This window comes from Garra rufa, chromosome 2 (genome assembly GCF_049309525.1).
Source record: "Garra rufa chromosome 2, GarRuf1.0, whole genome shotgun sequence".
Taxonomy (NCBI): domain Eukaryota; kingdom Metazoa; phylum Chordata; class Actinopteri; order Cypriniformes; family Cyprinidae; genus Garra; species Garra rufa.
The window spans coordinates 19,649,925-19,663,353 of record NC_133362.1 but is presented as its reverse complement, the minus strand read 5'-3'; the positions used below and the strand labels follow the sequence as shown (position 1 = coordinate 19,663,353).

Here is a 13,429-nt window from a genome sequence, read left to right as displayed (position 1 = left end):
GAAAAAGGAAGTGAGGCCGGCTTCACCCGCCTCCCCTAAATAAAACAGGCGACAGGATGCGCCCGCACTCGAGAGGACTGACACACCATCCACTGGCTACAGGGGAGGAGCAGCTTCCGCTGTCACGGGTGTCAAGTCCACTATTAGACCGCGGAGTGAATCCACATGGTGCCTTGAGTATAAATTGAGACTTCCCATGTGTTAGTGGGAGTGGGGATTCAGACAATAAATCTGTACGCCAATTCAACCTGTGAGCAATCTGTCCTGCGTAGCCATCACAAGCCGCCTCCAGCAATAAGCATTATGAGGGGTGACATTTACTACTATGTAATTTGTGTCGTTATATTAGATTCAGCACGAATGGATGCAATGGCTACTTTACCCTAAAGATTTTTTTTTTTTGAAAGTTATAATACTAAAGTACAAAGTGGCTAAATTGACCTAAATATTTAATGATACGTTATTGCACAAATTGCATTATATTACATTGCAAACGATGTGAATAACGTACATCCTATACATGTGCAGCAGGGAACTTCATTAGTATTGATTAGCTGTGATAATGATGTAATAACCTCATTAAAGAACATTGTACTTATATATTGAAAGACGCCTGAAAAAGAGTCATAACATAGCCTTGTTTTGACTTCTCAAATTTGGTGTAGTGGCAAACAACCAGTTTAATAATCTGCCTTATTCACTTGGTCAGCATTAGTCAAGTTATCCTCTCATTGCAAAAGCATTCTGTTTCTTTCTCGACTGTAAGATGGGCAATTTATCAAATAATTGTTCATACTATGTTTTGACAGACACATTATCCAGTAAAACAAGTCATTAGCATGGGAGACACAACAAGTTAATGGATGTCCCATCCCTCAGCACCTAAGCAACTGATCTGGACATTTGTTAACTGGTCCTTGGTCATCATTTCCACTTCTGAACACCAAACTAAGTCTCCCAGCAAACATATTCTGTCTCACCTTAGTGCTGTGACTTAAAAATGAAAAAGAGTCCATATACTTTTGCTTACACACTCCCTTGAGAAACCAATTTAGCTTCATACCATAATTTTAAGTCATATCAATATGAAAGGTAAAAAGAAACCATATGTGCTTTCTTATTTTAGACATATTTAAAAGTTGTAGTTTTTCCTGTGGTAAACAAAATGCATACTTGTTCTCTTATTTCCTTTTTAACAGTGCAGGCCAAAAAATGCCCGGTTCCTTCCCCTTTGACATCACGCATTAAGAACTACATCCATCTATTTCAGAGGTTAAAGACTGTGAACTTCACATTCTGTCCTCCAAAAGTAAAAGCCCATTTCCCTTATTACAAAACAAAGAACTGTAATTCTACAGCAGCAGGCCTACAAATGTTAGCGAGGTCTAAATATTCAATTCATATCTTCTTAATAGTTGCCATTTTAGATACAGATACAGTCAAGATATCCAGCTTTTTCCTTTAATGCAGAAGTACGCCTAAGGGTGAGAGACTTCCGGTTCGTTATCCGCTATAGAAAAATGACCAGAAGAAAAACAACCTGCAGTAAACGGTAAAACTGTTTGCACTATAAACCAGTGTGCTCATAATTAAGATAATACGTTGAAATTATATGGTAAGACACATTAATTTGCAATATCAAGCAGCAAAACAAGTTGTTTTGTAGCGAATGAGACCGGAAGCTACACCCTTAACATTCACAAATGGCCGCGCCCACTTTTACGGGAAGAAAAGGTAGATAAGAAGTGCATTTGATACAAATGAGCATTCATTTTGATTCCACCCCAGAGGAATCACCTTTAACAAACATATCTCAAACGAACTCCAAATTAAACAGGAAGATTAATTGCCTGTCTTTATTATGTGTATTATTTCAGTCATATATATACAGTCAGTGATGCTGCTACATTTGTTTTCGTTTTAGAATGATGTTTTAGTTGTGAATATATCAAAATTAGCTACTTAACTATGTGGTGCAAATGAAGCAGGGCTAAATTCTTGTCATGTTTTGATGAGAGTGCTGCCTCAGTGTAGATGTACTTGAAGCTGTCAGCAGCATGGCTGTTCGCTCTTGACTGCGCTCAGAGATGCGGCTGATGGAAGTGGCGCCAGTGAGCGCCGATGGATCACATGTCAAGTACTACACAGGTACACTAATGCACCACAGTTTCAACGTACTGGTAAATCGGGGCCTTACTAAAGTTAGTCATAACTGAAGTCATAATTTTTAAAAAATGTAACGTATTTCAGTAACTATAAACGATAAGGTTAACTACAAGTCGCTCGACGCATTCAATGTTTTACTGCAGTTTTGGGGAAACCACAAAATGACAAAACTGTCATTATAACTTTACATACATTTAGATATCATCAATGCATAGTCAAAAAAGAAATAGTGCTCTGTATACTGCGCAAAAATACCATTTTGGTTGTGGGAGAACCAACAAATTGATTAAAATTAAATGACAGAATTTTTTAAAAATGTGAATAATTCTAAAAATAGAAGGCAAATGTGTCAGTTTTGTATGTAAATGTTATGTAAATCAGTATATTTCAATTCCGTCACATTAGTTTGCATTAGAGGAATTAAGTGTATGAATAACCGTAAAATAAAATAAAAATAATGTCAAATAAATTACACTTTTGAAGTGAACCTTTGTGGGTTAATAATACAGTAATCAAACAAAAAATCGATCGTCCCAAATTAATCCAGCACTAAACATTCTACTGGCTTCGTCTTTTTCGTTTAAACTGTGAGGAAAAACAATAGGCTAATTTAGACTTACCCGTTGCAGTGCACATTAATAAAAGGTATTTCTAAGCTTAAAATCTAAAATTAAGTCTACATTACTGAACAAAACATGTCAATTTTAACGAGAATATACACCACTGTACTTCATTAAACTTTGATGCTGGTCATTTGGCCAGCATTAATCTGGAGCCCCATCAAATATTAATACTTTAATGCATCTTACGTTAAATAATCACCACCCACTTTCTTTTAGAAGAAATCGATATCATAAGTGTTTGGTTTCCGTTGAATATTGCATATTTATTGTTATTTTCTTATTTAGAAAGATTAATGCATACAAAATAGAATTAATAATTCATACAAAAGTTAACACATGAACACTGCAAGGAATCGAAGTAATTACCAAATAAAGTTGAATTATAAATTAATTCTGTCGTTTAAAATAAAATTTGGAAACAAACATTTCACCCCCACCTTGTTGTGATCAATAATCATTTCTTTTTGATGAAGAATACACTTATTCCGATAAGAATGATTGGTTTATTCAGATTTCATTGTACAATGAAATGTAATATTGTTGACACTATAGTCTAGCTTTCAAAAATATTGTGTGTGATTGATTTTTCTCACCATAAAATACTGACAAACCGCAGTAATTCATTTGAGTTCACGGTCGCGAAATATTGATCTGTTGTAACCTAACAAGAGTGAAAAAGACTCGAAATCATTGCCTCATTTTCGCATGATCAAAAATGTCTAAAGACAAAATATTTCAACAACAGAGACTGCATAGCTCTAGTAATAATGTAACTCAGATGGTCATTTTTTGAAAAATGGTTGGTGTTTGGTTTTTTAATAAATCACCTCTTTGAGTTGCCCCTGTGCTGAGAAGGGAATTCCAGTGCGTTTCATTGAACAGACTCGTCGTGGTTTCTTTAGCCAATTGGGTCTCTCACCCTAGAATTGGAGGCTTAATTTTACCCAGCCTCTTTGGCATTTTGATTGATGTTCCCGTGGCTCCATCCGGCAGGCTATAGCTATAAGGGTAAAGGGAGGCAGTAAAAAAGACAATCGTCTGTAGTTCAGTCCTTCTCACACATGCAGTCAATGCTATTAGATAACGACAAGTCTGGACTAAACTGCGTTTTAGTTGCTGTATGATAACTGGGGTGACGTGGAGTATCCTGTAGGCTCGCAGGAGCGCGCCTCTCCACACCATGGATCATATGGGAGCTCATCTCCACCAGACGCACGCAGACACCATCAGTTTTGGGATCGATCAGATTCTTAACAATGCCGACCAGGGGAGCTGCATGATCTCCAACCCCAGAATGCAGGACCTGGACTACGGTTTGGGCTGCATAGTCAGCTCAGCCTATAATACCATGACTGGCAACTACAATGTCAATAACTCGGCTGGATACAATGGGAACCCGTGCAGCGTTGGCTCCCTCAACGGCTCGTACAACATGAACTTGGGCACGAATGTTAATGGGAATTGCCTTAATTCTTCGGGAGTGATCCGGGTTCCAGCGCACCGGCCGCTGAGCAGCGTACACTCGTCCATTCCCAACAGCGCGGCCACGGTGCCAAGTATGGGAAGCATGGGCACCATTAACAATCTCACGGGATTAACGTTTCCATGGATGGAGAGTAACAGGAGATATACCAAAGACAGATTTACAGGTAGTAGAAATCACTCTCAACTTGGTAGTAGTATTTCTGTGTTTTATTTAAATATTCGATCTTATTCGAAATTGCACTGTAAAAATGTTTTCATTCTGGTGGCTAATTCAACCTCTAAGTATTCAAAGCGGTCGAAAAACTGCAATGATTTGTTGTAGGTTATAACTTTTTTAGGCAGCAGTTACACTTTTAAATTTTTAAGTAAGTTTTAATTTGGTTGAAGTTCCATAGACTCGCAAGAATTACAATAATTCATAAGAGCTTCACTGTTTAATTTCGTTTCTGACAACGTTATGAAACCATCTTAAAATTCAAGTTTAAATGTATGTTGTTTTTATCACGATGTCAGAAACAAAATTAAACTGTTCTCACTAATTAATAGCATAAATGAACGTTTATGTACATATTAACAATCGCAGCAATGCATTGGTAGGCCAAAAAAATTAGTTTAAGAACTGATATCCATAGAAATGTTTTTTTCTGTGGGGTGTGTCAGTTGTATAAATAATTATAGAGTTTATGACCGTCTGTTTTAAATTTAATTAATAACAAAGTCTCTTTTAAATGTTGATTTATCACGTCTGTAAATGTTCCTCATGGTCATTACTGTTTTCAATTACTATTTAAGAGAATTACAAACGGTAAATTGCTGTTGTTACCTTAATGAGCTATTGATTTGACCCTTACAAATTCCCTTCACTGATGTAACCTCATAAAATCAGATAGATTCCGTCAAAGTAAATAATATTTTCGACTCGAATAAAATAACTTAATTTAGATGTTAGCATACACTATAAAAAATAAAGATTCTTTATTGGCATGGATGGTTCCATGAAGAACCTTGAACAACCGTGGAACCTTTAAAATGCAGAAAGGTTCTTTATAGTCATAAAACATTTTTTTTAAATGTTCTTCAAATTGGTTCTTTTAATAACTGTTCACTAAAAGGTTCTCCGGGGAACCAAAAATGGTTCTTCTGGCATCACTGCAGAAACACCCTTTTGGAACTTTTATTTTTTTAAGAGTGTATGAGGCAATAATGTTACCTGACAAAAACATTTTTACAGTGATTTATTTATTTATAGTCTACATTTCACACTGTCGTCGTAGAAATGCCCAAAAAAGTGTATATATAGGCCTATATATTTTTTTTTCTCATTGATAAATTCCTGTCTGCTTGCTTGGCTGAACTTATTCGATATATTTCGTGATTGCTGCATGTTTTTTAAAAGACAGAAAAAAAGTCGTCTTTCATCTCTGGAAGTCTCGTTTGTTTCTCACTTGCTTGGCTCTGTCATTTTGCTGATTTCTTCCGCTTGCTTTCACCCTGTCTCTCAATCTAGTGGCCCTCTCACCGTTCACTGTAACACGCCGTATAGGTCACCCGTACCAGAACCGAACGCCTCCGAAGAAAAAGAAGCCCCGGACGTCGTTCACTCGCCTCCAGATCTGTGAGCTGGAGAAACGCTTCCACCGTCAGAAGTATCTGGCGTCAGCTGAGAGGGCAGCCTTAGCGAAAGCACTTAAAATGACTGATGCGCAGGTCAAAACATGGTTCCAGAACAGAAGAACGAAATGGAGGTGAGCACTTGTGATCTAATCATGCTTTTACACTCACACGTAAATGCATTCTTTTTCGTCTCACCACTAAACCCAGTTGAGGATTTTGTTTTTAAAGACCTCTATGAGGTCAGTCGGGTCAGTTCCATAATGCATTCCATAACAGGAAGGCCTGTTTATGCAATTCACAGCATCAATACATCAGTAGTTTAATTGATCCCATTTAGTTTCTGGTTGACTGTAGCCTTTTTCTGCTCGGTGTAAACATGTTAAATTCTTAATAATTGACTTAACGAAGGACTTCTGTCAATGTTTTTTTAATTCAGCTTTTACTATTTTATTATACATTCTGCTAGGCCTGGAACTTAATTGGAGCCATGTTAGCAGACAATGACTGTCCAGTATGATCGAGTTTTTAGAAAGTATGCTCTGTTATACCGCAACCAATGTTTCCCTAAAGTCTTAGTTTTGTTAGAAGGTTAATTACCTGCTGTTCATGTTTATTTATGTGCCTTGATTAATAATTTATTATCACAACAATTGAAGTGCACAGAAATTTACGAAAAAAAAAAAAGATTGTGATTTGGCTACATCACTGATCTGAGAACCTGAAATGTAATTTATATTGAATTAAATGTATAATAATTGGCCTATCTATCTATCTATCTATCTATCAATCTATCAATCTATCTATCTATCTATCTATCTATCTATCTATCCCTAATCTGAGTGAATTCCAAATTAATGACAAAAACAAAAATAATAGAACGTTTATGAAGTGTCAGAATTCTTTTGAAAAATTCACGTTACGAAGTAGCCCAATTATACCAAAATAGTAATTTTGTATTCTGTTATTAGGGACACCGGTTTGTATTTTTTTTTTTTTTTTTTTTAATTAAATTTAGCCAGACATTAAATAAAACGGCTATTAGCAATACTGGAATCACCGACTAAATGACTCCTGTGCTATGATCCAAATCCATGCAGGCGGCAGACAGCAGAGGAGAGAGAAGCCGAGCGACAACAAGCGAACCGAATCCTTATGCAACTTCAGCAAGAAGCTTTTCAAAAGACTATAAACCAACCTGTTACTCCGGACCCAATCTGCCTACACAACAGCTCTCTATTCGCACTTCAGAACCTCCAGCCCTGGACTGAGAACACGGCGAAAATCAGTAGCGTTCCCAACACTGATTAAGAAGAGACTTTTATGGACGTGCGATGTACAAAGGAATATCTCAACATTACTTTCTTCTTTTTAACATAAAATCAATCTTTCATTTGTACAAAACAGCTAAAAGAATACTTGCTGCTCTCCGTTACAGTCTTGCAGAATAATCTGTTTTTTAATCAATTTATCGATTTCAACAAAATGTAAACATAAAAGACTGTCATATTTCGTTTGTATCTCAAACATAAATTTGATTTGGTATGCTTTCAATACCCTAACGTGTGTGGTAACACTTTATAATAACTTTAATTGATAATTCAGAAAATATTACACAAAATATTAACAAACCAAAACGAACGTTCGAATATACGGGCTGTTTCCACAAAGCATATTGATACAAAATATGTCAAATAGTTTTGCGAAATCGTAGGGACACACCAGATTTCTGTCACCAAGCAGACCACTGCTCGATTGGTGAACATCTAAAGCGAAACGCCACCTCTCTGTTGTACTTGGAAATACTGTGAGCCTCGTTATAATTAATATCCTTGTCACTGTCAGGATTAGACACATGCAGGGTGAAAAGATACGACCTCACTTTCTCCAAGCACACCCTGAGAAGCTTGCACCTCTTTAACCCACAAAGTGAAAACGAAATCTTATGCTGAGGACATTCTTGCCAAAATGGCGGTGATTAAACTCGCCGACCATCTGAGAGTTTACAGCCGCGATTCCCTCAGTGGCAAAATTATAGTTAGGCTACTAATTTGGGTAGAGTTTTACGTGGAAAATAAAGGAATTTAAAAAATATATTTTATTAGTTTTAAATAGGCGATTCTGGGTAAAAAGCTATAACTGATAAACAAGCGCCGGATTACGCGTGTTTTTGTGTTATGTGCACTTTTGCTAAACGCCTGTAAAAAACAAACGTTCGTAAACTCGTTAAGTAGACGAATAAATATAGACTGTATCGTGCTTTTGTTAATCAGAGCTTTATTTTAACTAATTCAAATAATAAGCTAACGAGCAAACAAAGTTTTATAAAGTGTTACCAATTTATTTTCGATATCGATTTTTTTCATAGGCGAATCGTGCTTGGAGGGATTGTATTTTGCACGTTTGTTAATTAACACTTGCAGCAAAAATAGTCCTGTGAATGAAAATATATTCTACAGGAAAATATGGACCGACTTTAATTCTTCATGCTTGCGATAGCTAAGTTCGACTGACATTTTTCGGAGGCGTGATATAAATTACTACAGCACTTGTTATGCAGAATGTTGTTGCGACGTTCCAGATCGATTTTTCGTTAGCAAATCTGTATTTCTTTTTACATTATTTGTAAATTTAAACTTTTCTGGATAGTTTTGTCTTTTCTGTATTAGCCTACACATAAATGTCGCGAAGTATTTTTTCCAGTCATTTTTTCCCAACCATTCTATACATATTTTGTCTGAATTTTTATTTTACCCAACTAATATTTTAACAAAACTCAGACCAACTTGGTAGCACTGATATGATTATTATTCGTTTACTTGAAATATATGTGATTACAAGATTTTTATTTGTCCTTTGTCCTTACTTCAGAGATGTCGGCGTGACCTATATAAAATATATTTTATTATAGCTTGATATGAATGATTAAATATCTGTGGTCATGTCTCAGACTGGGTCATTCTAACTGTTCGATTTGTTGTTGTTTTGTTGAGTAACTATAACACCTCGCAGGTTTTGTCATTGTGGATAGATCCCAGATTTCATATCTGTGATGAATCTTTACTCAAGTGAATGACAGTTTGGGTTGCATGATAAATGGATGTTTTTTTTCTTTTCTATTGGAGAGTGCAAAAGTGTGTCTATGATAACTATGTGCAGATGTGATGGTGTTCCTGAAAATAACCAGAAGCTTAGGCAATCCAATACTGCATCGGAAGGTGGTTTAAGTTTCATCATCTCTTCCGAAATCGTATAATGTGTTACATAAGTGTTATTTAAAACGTTCCAGAATGTTCAGAGATGGAAGTCATTTAGGTCAGAAACATACTGGCCAGAAAAAAAAAAAAAAAAAAAACAGGGCCATCTCCTTTATACTACGTGATGGGCTCCAAATAATGACATGATGGACGAAAAGATTTTATGAATCCCTAACTTATATCTTAATAATGTCTTAAAACGGAGATTTTAAAACGAAGATATTTATTTTAAAAGAATGTGACTATGTGCCATAGTTGCTTATGTGTAGGCCTACCTCCATTTAGGCCTACTAGTTTAGCAGCATTTCTCACAGTAGCCTAAAGGCTATTAATTGAGGGAACAATTTCCTAATTTGCCATCTTTGGACCTGACAATTTCCTTAACAATGTTTCTTAATTAATAGTGATATACAAGGGACCTGCTAGTGCGGCAAATTGTGTTGAAACACTTAAGAACAACTCATTTTATGTTACTTTTAACTCAACCATGTGTTTTCCTGCTAATTTTCTACACACTAATGTGTTATAGTTACAAATTGTGTCAATTATGTACATCTTTTTTGACAGTGTAGCCTACGTAAAATAAAGCTAAATATAAGATATATTTCTACAAAAAGCTATGCTAACTAACTCTATAATATTGTTACATATTTTGGAAATTTAGGCTACTACAACCGAATACTAAAGTGCACTCTGCGCATTTCCATATTGTTGCTTTTTTTGTTTACATTAAGATGCGTTTAGACTCACGTTTTTATTTTCATATTGTATTTCACAAATTTGTGTCTGACATATATTCATAATATGCAAATAAATAGACAAGACATTCGACTAGTGATTAGTTTTATTATTTTTTGCGAACACGTAGTATAATTGATGTCTATCAAAACGATGTTGCAGATCTGATTCAAAGTATGGCATGATGAAGAGTTTGTGTTTCCTTTTTGAATTAAGAAAAATCTCGTCACATTCTATCAAATAAATTTACTTTATTTCATTAATAATTCATAAAATGTCCATTTATAGTTGTGTTTATGCAGTTTAAGCCTAGTATAACATGTTTTTTTTTAAATTATTTTTATAGTATTGGCATAGTTCTGTAAAATGATTTTTTTTTTTTACCTCGTATGTCTCACAGGAATCGAAGTATTACTCTGTTGAATTTTGTAACTGATTTCCATAGTGTTCTTTGTCGGTTCATTCATTGACAAAAATGCATGCAAAGCAGATACATGTAGCCTAAATATACTTAACATTCGTGTCTGCACTTCTTTAGCGCCACCGCGTCCCTCCCGAATGTAGACTATTTTGTGTCCCTGAATGATGACGCTTGTTGTATCGTCATTTTCAATCGCCAAGACATCCTTCAGTTGTGTAATTTTCTGCCGCGACAGGAGAAAAGTTCACAACAGACTATTACAGCGTCCACACAAAATGTCTCTTTTACGTGTTTGCTCAACTACAGCTGCGGGTTTTGTAAAGAGAGGATTGTTTTTAGAGTCGACTTATACTGGTGAGTGCTATCTTTGATTGGATTTGAACTGTTCTTTGACATGCTTGCACAACATGCATTGATTTGTACTATGGAATATTAATATGCATATTTCCTGAACTGAGAATCGTGTTTGAGTTATAGGAAAGGTATGTCAATTTGCGATAGACTTGTTAAAGTGTCTCGCTGATTTCATCTGCAGCATGTCATAGGACAGCAGGATATGCATCTGGTGGTGTGACCAAAGATAAAGAACCGTTAAAGAAAGCGAAAACGCCCCAAGGACGCTTTGACATGGATGAAACAGAGCCAAAATCGAAAGATGTTTTGGAACGTAAGAACACACGCCATTTTTGTTATACAGCCATGTTGTTATTGTACAATTAATGTGACCCTGGACCACAAAACCAGTCTTAAGTAGCACTGGTATATTTGTAGCAATAGCCAAAAATACATTGTATAGGTCAACATGATCGATTTTTCTTTTATACTAAACTCATTAAGATATTAATTAAAAATCATGTTCCACGAAGATATTTTGTAAACTTCCTACCGTAAATATATCAAAACTAAAATTTAGATTAGTAATTTGCATTAAGAACTTAATTTGGAAAGGCGATTTTTCTTAATATAAATTTTTTTTGTACCCTCGAATTCCAGATTTTCAAATAGATGTAACTCAGTATAATATTGTCCTATCCTAACAAACCATACACCAATAGAAATCTTATTAAATCATAATTTAAAAAAATTGACCTTTATGACTGGTTTTGTGGTCCAAATGACATAAAAGGGTAAAGGGTATCTATCAAAAGGATATACACATGAAATATAGCTTTCTTAATAAATGATTAATTAAATATAGGCTATTTTAAGTGTATACAATTAATATGACATAAAATGGAATAATGTTTAATTTCTCCTTTAACAGGATTTCCAGATGATGTGAATCCGGAAACTAAGGAGAAAGGTGGTCCCAGAGGTCCTGAACCTACACGATATGGTGACTGGGAGAGAAAGGGACGTTGTATTGATTTTTAGTTTGCCCTGTTAAATATCCAAATGTGTTTATTTTAACTTTTGAAATGTGAATAATAATTCTGTATACAGATATAAAATGAGAATTTCTGGACGGGAAATGTACATGTCTGTCCTGATTGTATGGGCCTACTATGTAGTATGAAGAGTTTGTGTAAAAGTAGTTTGAACTACTTGAACGGTTCTGTTCTGCCATTAATGGACATTTTGAAAAGAATCCACCATTGGCAATCTAATGTTCTTATTCTCTTTGAAAGTGGGTAACACAATGTCTGCAAGACCTGAATGATCTCTTCAAAGAATAAACATATTCAGCGTAATGTTTTTTTTGGTCAGATTTCAAACATTCATAGCAGTTTTGTCACAAGGACATGTGTTTGTGATTGTTATTATGTAAATTAATCCGTTTTATTTTGTGGGGAAAAAACAGTTGTTACTGCAAAAGTTAGCGTATGTATCTGCACATGGATTGTTACAGATAAGCAGCACCATATCAGCATTTAAGGAGAGGTTAAATGCATTATCAGGGCAAAACAGCAAGGCTGGGAAATGGCCTGATCAGCATTTAAATGAACATTTATCATGGTTTTACTATAATAACTGCAAAGGCCACGTAACTGAACAAACATTGGTAATTTGTAAATCTAGCAGAGTATGATAAAGCTTGAAGGCACATGTAATAAATAAGATATATATTTGCACAGTGTCATTATTCTGACAAAAGAATTTGGACTTCTCTTCTGCTCACCAAGCCTGCATTTATTTGATCAAGAGTACAGCAAAAACAGTAAAATTGTGAAATATTTTTACTATTTAAAATAACTTTCTATTTGAATATATTTTAAAATGTGATTTATACCTGTGATTTGAAAGCTGAAGTTTTTTGCATCATTAGTCATCATTAGTCACATGATCCTTTAGAAATCATTCTAATATTCTGATTTGAATTTTGTCAGATTTGATGAATAGAAAGTTCAAAAGAACAGCATTTATCTGAAATAGAAATCTTTTGGAACATTCTAAATGTCTTTATAATCACTTTTGATTATTTAAAATCATTGTTGCTTAAAATATTTGACTGACTCCAAGCTTTTGAATGGTATAGTGTATAATGTTGCAAAATCTTTTTATATCAGATAAATGCTGATCTTTGGATCTTTCTATTCACCAAAGAACCCTGACAAAATGTACTCAATTGTTTTAAATATTGATAGCAATAATAATAACAAATGTTTTTTAAAAAAACATATTAGAAAAGGCATATTAGAATGTTTTTTGAAGGATCATGTGACACTGAAGACTGGTGTAATGATGCTGAAAATTTAGCTTTGATCACAGGAATTAATCACATTTTAAAATATATTCAAATAGAGAGTTATTTTAAATAGTAAAAATATTTTACATTTTTACTGCTTTGTCTGTATTATGGATCAAATAAATGCAGGCTTGGCGAGCGAAACATACTTAAATAAATTATTTGGTACATATTGTTTACATAAATTTGATGTTTATTTAAAAAAGTGGCTAACACCTACATGTTTGAAATGTGTTTAAAGTTCATTGTCACGGTTTAAAATTGAGACATTATACTTTATACAATGTCATCCAATTTATAATATAGCTTTCGCCAAACGAACTACTCTATTAATCCATATTTCGCGTCAAACCGGCTGCCCAGCCCATAGCCTACCAACACATACCTACGTCAGCAATGACGCAAAAGTCACAGTTCCCTCTTATATTTGTATTCCACACAG

General features: G+C 34.7%; 2 protein-coding genes across 2 annotated transcripts; both read left to right on the top strand.

Annotated features, from left to right (window-relative positions):
• The first annotated feature begins 3,818 nt into the window (after positions 1-3,818).
• tlx1 (T cell leukemia homeobox 1) lies at positions 3,819-8,760 on the top strand. Its single transcript, XM_073833842.1, has 3 exons — positions 3,819-4,438; positions 5,818-6,019; positions 6,986-8,760. The coding sequence occupies exons 1-3, from the start codon at positions 3,970-3,972 to the stop codon at positions 7,194-7,196; spliced, it is 882 nt and encodes a 293-aa protein (XP_073689943.1). The 5' UTR covers positions 3,819-3,969; the 3' UTR covers positions 7,197-8,760.
• A 1,733-nt stretch (positions 8,761-10,493) lies between these two features.
• On the top strand, positions 10,494-11,992 carry sdhaf4 (succinate dehydrogenase complex assembly factor 4). The gene is made up of 3 exons (XM_073833844.1): positions 10,494-10,655; positions 10,837-10,968; positions 11,566-11,992. Exons 1-3 carry the CDS (start codon positions 10,577-10,579, stop codon positions 11,673-11,675), a joined length of 321 nt encoding a protein of 106 aa, XP_073689945.1. The 5' UTR covers positions 10,494-10,576; the 3' UTR covers positions 11,676-11,992.
• Positions 11,993-13,429: the final 1,437 nt, after the last annotated feature.

What these genes read in the sequence shown, in the direction of transcription:
- tlx1 (XM_073833842.1), top strand. Translation starts at nt 3,970, where the DNA reads ATGGATCATATGGGAGCTCATCTCCACCAGACGCACGCAGACACCATC. An exon ending in TACCAAAGACAGATTTACAG is followed by an intron (nt 4,439 to 5,817) that starts GTAGTAGAAATC and finishes CACGCCGTATAG; the next exon opens with GTCACCCGTACCAGAACCGA. An exon ending in AACAGAAGAACGAAATGGAG is followed by an intron (nt 6,020 to 6,985) that starts GTGAGCACTTGT and finishes AAATCCATGCAG; the next exon opens with GCGGCAGACAGCAGAGGAGA.
- sdhaf4 (XM_073833844.1), top strand. Translation starts at nt 10,577, where the DNA reads ATGTCTCTTTTACGTGTTTGCTCAACTACAGCTGCGGGTTTTGTAAAG. An exon ending in TTTAGAGTCGACTTATACTG is followed by an intron (nt 10,656 to 10,836) that starts GTGAGTGCTATC and finishes TTTCATCTGCAG; the next exon opens with CATGTCATAGGACAGCAGGA. An exon ending in ATCGAAAGATGTTTTGGAAC is followed by an intron (nt 10,969 to 11,565) that starts GTAAGAACACAC and finishes CTCCTTTAACAG; the next exon opens with GATTTCCAGATGATGTGAAT.